Genomic DNA, 6,653 nt, shown 5'->3' with positions numbered 1-6,653 from the left:
ATGGTACGTGTGTTCTATAGTGAGATATAACGGCATGTTACACACCATGGCACGTGTGTTCTATAGTGAGATATAACGGCATGTTACACACCATGGCACGTGTGTTCTATAGTGAGATATAACGGCATGTTATACACCATTGCACGTGTGTTCTATAGTGAGATATAACGGCATGTTACACACTATAGCACGTGTGTTCTATAGTAAGGTATAGCGGCATGTAACACACTATGGTACGTGTGTTTTATAGTGAGATATAACGGCATGTTACACACCATGGTACGTGTGTTCTATAGTGAGATATAACGGCATGTTATACACCATGGTACGTGTGTTCTATAGTGAGATATAACGGCATGTTACACACCATGGTACGTGTGTTCTATAGTGAGATATAACGGCATGTTATACACCATGGTACGTGTGTTCTATAGTGAGATATAACGGCATGTTACACACCATGACACGTGTGTTCTATAGTGAGATGTAACGGCATGTTATACACCATTGCACGGGTGTTCTATAGTGAGATATAACGGCATGTTATACACCACGGCACGTGTGCACTTTGATCTGTGCATCAGCCTCCGTGTTGACATATGAGTTATGGCGCGTTGCGTGGATACAGTATGGTGCATGTCCTCCCATGTGACCCTCACCCTGCTGCTGCTGCTGATGATGATGATGATGCTGTTGCTGCTACCGTTGCTGCTGCTGCTACTGCTGCTGCTGCTGATGATGATGATGATGATGATGATGATTCTGCTGTTGCTGCTGCCGTTGCTGCTGCCGTTTCTGCTACTACTACTACTACTGCTGCTGCTGCTGCTGCTGCTTCTGCTGCTTCTGCTGCTGCTGCTGCCGTTGCTGCTACTGCTGCTGCTGGTGCTGGTGCTGGTGCTGGTGGTGGTGGTGCTGGTGGTGGTGGTCGCAGTTACATGTGTATTCTACGCCCGCTCTAAGCGCAAGAGGATATAAAAGCTTTTCATATTCGATAGAGCACCGTATTGTCACTGCAAACAGAGGCGCGTTGCAATGAAGCAACGACGGAACCATTAAATTCATTCGCAATTGCGCGACGAAATATATATATATATATATATATGTGTGTGTGTGTGTGTGTGTGTGTGTGTGTGTGTGTGTGTGCGTGTGCGTGTGCGTGGGTGCGTGTGCGTGTGCGTTTGCGTGTACGGGTGCGCGTGCTCGTGTGCGTGTGCGTGTGCGTGTGCGTGTGCGTGTGCGTGTGTGTGTGCTAATGTTAGGGCGTACGCGCTCCTGCACTCGTCTGCTGTGTGTGTGTGTGTGTGTGTGTGTGTGTGTGTGTGTGTGTGTGTGTGTGCGTGCGCGTGCGTACGTGAACGTGCGTGGGTGTGGGTACACGAGCGCGCGCGCGCGTGTGTGTGTGTGCATGTGTGTGTACGTGCTTGCGTGTGTGTGTGTTCGCGTGCGTGCGTGCGTGAACGTGTGTGTGTGTGTGAGTGCGCGCGCGTAATTTACGTGCGTTTGCGTGTCTGGCGTGCGTTCGTGTAGCGAAAATGGCGGCGGATCGTTTTGTTTCTTATTAGCCTATCATTTTATTTACTCTCGTCTAGCAACTCAACTGGACGCCGCTACCGTTCAAGGGTGACCTTCAGATTAGCTGGACTTTCAACTTTTCGTGCGGAGCGCCCCCTGGATTGCTGCTGAGACTAGTGGCGCACTGTAAAGAGGCGGCTAAGAACCGCGCCTATGAACATTACTGGCGACGCGGCGTGTTGATGAGATGCGGGGAGGTAGGTGACGGGGGGTGGGAGGACTGTGGTTGCCCCTTAGCCTGTGGTTGCGTGTTTGTAAGTCGATCTACAGCCAGCGCACCTAGCGTAAGTGAACTGAAACGTGCATGGTAACAAACACACAAACTAACACTAAAACACACGCCGGTGAAAACATAATCTCCACCAAGCCCCTGGCGGAGGTATAACTATCTTTCCTTCATCTCGCCAATCGGGCTGATAAATTTCGTTGCCTGACACCACGTACGAAAAGATCTGAATATCAATGTTTACCTATTATATAGCTAGATGACAGAAATGACTACAAAAACAACCATTTAATTAGGCAATAAGGCTAAAAATTAAGTGAAAATTCAGGAATTCAGTAGAAAATAGAAGTAACTAGGAATTCAGCTGAAAATATGTAAATGGGAAAAACTATATATCACGAAGATACGTATACTAGCTAATCCCACGACATGGTGAAACCGCCACAAATGAAACAAATTTGCAACTGGCATGTCTATACACAGCAAAAACTAGCTGTGCCCACAGTAAGTAATACATATATAGTGCACGGTATCCCTTTCTACAGCATGCTCAAGCAGTGTATCTTGTGCTTTTCCTGAAAAATAGCTCACTACACGCGATCGAATATCCAAAACTATTTAAACTACCACCACGTGCACGCAGAGCTGTAGGGTTAGTCTCATTAAATGTTGGGTGGGGTTGCTAAAGACCCAACTCTCTGGTGGGGTTGCCAAGTAAGACTCAAAATTCCAGTCAAATCAGCAAATTCTCACACAAGAAATTCTCGAAATTTTTTATAACCTTAATTGTTTCGTGGAGTTAAAACTGCACAATAATATGCGCAAACTAGAAAATGTTTAATTACTCATAATCATTTTGAACGCCTTTTTGTTGATCACAGCTAGCTCAAGTTGAACCTAAAGTCACACCTCAGCTCCCATTTTTCTTGAAATTCCTCAACCTTCCACTTACACTACTGTTGCCAACAGTGTACTGTGCCAACAATCATCGGATGAGCATTAGCCAGGTGAGTATGCATTGGCACACTGACATGCTATAGGGCTAAAAAAAAAATTTCCCCACTCTCGTATTCAATTTATCAGAAATTTGTAATAATAAGGTAGTTCTAAAATTCATAGAAAACTACACCGAGCTTCTAAACACATGCTCAAGATCGAAAATTCCAAAACACTTCGTTGGACTGTAGATACAACAGCCTATAAATATAAGTCCCTATAGAATCGAAATAATAAAACAAGGTAATAATTAGCATTATTAAATGCATTTTTCAAACGAGTCTATAGTCCCAAAAATGCGTTTTCGTAAGCAACGTTCTATGGCAAAAATGTATTTTACATTGAAATTTTAGCCGTACAAAGGATCCTCTAGCAAAGGAATCTAAGCAAAACGCCACACAATCCTTGAATGGGCACTAGCATTTGCACCCTGCATGTGCTTTCAGTGCTCATGCAATTATAGGACTGCAAGCTCGCGTGACCTCGACTCTCTCATGACTATACTCTCATGATCTCGATTATTGTCAAAATTTGATTATTGCCAGATCATATTTAAGAATTGAACCTCACCTTGATTAAACCCATTGCTACCATGCGTGTGCTCTATGTTGAGACTAATCGCACGTAGCGGGCGCGGTTTCTCAATCTTCTTTGTGCGGGCTGTCCTTAGCTTCATGCTAGTCTGATTGGTATTCATCATACCGCTGCAATATATAAAGTGATAAATATTTACTTACAGAAACGGAATGTTGTTGTGGTGATGCCTATAATGAGATAATCGCTATATAACTACTAAAAGCTAAATCTGGAAATGAACGATTGGTCATAAGAATTATGTTGTTAGGTACTGATTATAGGAAGTCATGCATTCCTACGACCAAACGCCAACAACTCTGCTGGCAACCAACCCTTTTATGTAAGTGTAGCGATGCTGCGCGCGAGCTAGCATTGCGCGAACTCATTAATTATGCAGGACGCCTAGCAAGCAGAGGTGTCGCACAGAGAGCAAGCAGAGGTGTCTAATAACTGACCAGATAGCGTGGTCGACAGATGGAGTGCGGAGAAGGGGCACGCGGTGCACGCGATGCAACGCTTATTCGCATGTCGCATAGGGATGCGACCTAGCGAAGCTCAGGAAGTGACAATTGTCTTAAGATAATGCCCGGATGTCTGTCACGAAGTCCGGGCGCGTATAAAAGGCGCGTCGCGCCTTGAGCGGGAGAACTCCTCTCCCCTTTGTTCTACCCGACTGTTGCATTGTTGCAGTATTGCACGTCCCTTGTACGCGTCACTGCTTATTGTCACTCCTTGTTAACATGGCTTACAATATACGTGTTTGTGGTACATTACGCCTCTAGTTCGTGTTTGCTTTGCGTTTTGCACTACCGTTATTCATTAACCGGTACCCGCTATATACGTCACGCCAAGTACGTCGTTACATAAGCATCGCCAGTCAATTCAATGAATTGATCCTCCCCTTTGTTCTATGTCCCTGGCCATTTGGCACACGTCCCAATAACCTCCTTGGGATTAACTATGAGTCTATAACCACTAAGTATACACATGTGTGCTATCTCACATGATCCCCGTCTGGGAACACAGCGTTCCATCCTAGCTGCGAACCAGTACAAATTAATGCATCCATCACGAACAATAGCAGTACCATAACATCAGAAGTCAGAAGCGTAAAACATCTCCTGGTAGTGGTAACATCAAGACCATAACATAACAACAATAAGGGAGGTGGGGGAAGGAGGCAGAAGGTGACGTAGACGGTAAATGACTGGAGAAATGGAGTAGGAAATACATGAGGTGAGAAGGAGTAGGAAATACATGAGGTGAGAAGGAGATGAAGATGAGAAATGAGAGAAGAAGGTGGCGGAGGAGGAGATATAGGGGGTTGGAAAACAAAGAAGACAATATTTCTTTATTTTCACTCTCACTCACAAAAGGTCACTTCACAAACCGTAGTCTGTGCGATTACAATTTCACACACAGTCGCAAAATCCCCTAGGACACCACCGGTTGATTTGAGTGACCAGTTTGCAATAATGAATTTTGCAGGCACACCGCAATGATCGTGCTCAAATAAGTCACGTGGCTGAAGGGTGGCTTTTGACTGACCTCGACCTCAGCAGACCTCCGTTTGTAGTAATTATTAACGGTGTCTGTAGGATTCCATCCCATTGCTCTTAGCTCAATGATCTCCAGTAGTCTCAGGCGTGACATGTAGTCTAGCTTATCCAGTTTAGCTGCATTACGCAACCGTAGAAAGTACTTGTCGAGATTCTCTGTAACCAAAAGAAAACAAGGGTCTCATGACCGCTTATTCATGAGCAAGCCCGCACCCACACTGCCAGTGTTCAGTGCCATAGATTCAGTGTCGTTCTCTTAGTACTTTTATTGAAGTTATGGCATTTATTATACCACTATTCTTGCTTCATTTTTTTTCTGAATCATAAAACTGATGATACAACACTGTTGTATCATCAGTTTTATGATTCAGAAAAAAATGAAGCAAGAATAGTGGTATAATAAATGCCATAACTTCAATAAAAGTACTAAGAGAACGACACTGAATCTATATTTAATAAGCAAAAAGTACATAAAAGTGAATGCATAAATTGGGCGAATGCAAAGCCATGCTGCTTGAAGAAAGTAAGGATGCGTGAAATAGTGAGGGAAAAGGAAGTAGCAATTAAGATGGAAAATTAGAAAAGGACATACATCCTATTAGGAAGGACAAGAGCAGGTATGCGGGATGGAACTCTTTAGCAGATCAAAGGACCAAGGATCGAAAAACATGCTAGAAGAATGAGGAAGAAAGAGTAAGAAAGCAGATAGCATAGACTAGGCAAACCTTTGCAATTTGACTCCAATTCCTGTCCATGCAGTTTTAGCTGATGGCAAATGTTGAAGACACTGAGAGCATGAGGGTCAGAGCTACTGCTGTTGTCAACATTCTTTAAAAACACCTCCATCTCCTGACAAAACTCGTCTGTAAGAACACGAGTTGCAATATCATACCGACATGCTTGCATGTATCAATACACGAACGAGTTAAAATACTAGGGGGTAGTTATATGGACAAGGATGAACACTTTTATATTATTTGCAATACCTGTGGCCAATTGATGTGCTCTATACTACTTTCTGAACAACAAAGTGATAGCTAGTACAAGCTACTACTAGCTACTACTATTACTACTACTACTACTACTACTACTACTACTACTACTACTACTACTACTACTACTACTACTACGTACTACTACTACTACTACGATAGCTACTATACTAGCTACTACTATAGCTACTAACTGTAATATATATATATATATCACGGAATTTTTTTTATTAAAGAATTCTCTAAACCTACTCCAATCAGACGAGCAACAGAGCAAGCTGTCGGTATTCCACTAAATAACACATAGTGACAAGTTAGTGAATGCTAAATAGAATTTACTAAATCAACAAACAACAGGTGCACAGTACAACAACAGTGCCGCGTGAGAATTTCAATGTATTTACATCAGGAGTACATAATAGGGATTATCTATTATTCCCTCCGGATTAAAGTCCCTAAACTTTACCCATAACTCTATTCGACGTACGCCAGCGTATTCGCCAAATTTCATACGTCGGCATACGCGCTAGCCTAGCCCAAATTCGTCAATGCTGTGACAGGGCCCATCACCATCCTCTTCCCTTCTCCATCCCTCATCATCTTTCCTACCCCTTTACCTATATCTCTCCACCTCATGTTCTCATAATTCCCTCCCCATTCTCCCTCTTCTTTTCCTTTTCGTTTCAAATCGCCACTAATCTTTGTCCCTTTACCACATTTATTCTCTTC

General features: G+C 43.3%; 1 protein-coding gene across 2 annotated transcripts in view; it reads right to left on the bottom strand.

Moving 5' to 3' along the window:
• LOC106815076 overlaps positions 1–5,791 on the bottom strand; it is a 24,448-nt gene extending 18,657 nt beyond the window's left edge. For both annotated transcript variants that reach the window (XM_014819496.1, XM_014819499.1), the window contains exons 1-2: positions 5,658–5,791; positions 4,922–5,088 (exon numbers count right to left, since the gene is read on the bottom strand). In XM_014819496.1, coding sequence (XP_014674982.1) covers positions 4,922–5,088; positions 5,658–5,778 — 288 coding nt within the window. In that variant the 5' untranslated portion in view covers positions 5,779–5,791. The remainder of the gene's footprint in view (positions 1–4,921; positions 5,089–5,657) is intronic.
• Between the last annotated feature and the right edge of the window lie 862 nt (positions 5,792–6,653).

The sequence above is a fragment of the Priapulus caudatus genome, unplaced genomic scaffold (genome assembly GCF_000485595.1).
Source record: "Priapulus caudatus unplaced genomic scaffold, Priapulus_caudatus-5.0.1 Scaffold1037, whole genome shotgun sequence".
Taxonomy (NCBI): Eukaryota; Metazoa; Priapulida; class Priapulimorpha; order Priapulimorphida; family Priapulidae; genus Priapulus; species Priapulus caudatus.
Note: the sequence above shows the minus strand (reverse complement) of the source record. Positions and strands in the feature narration are given on the sequence as shown.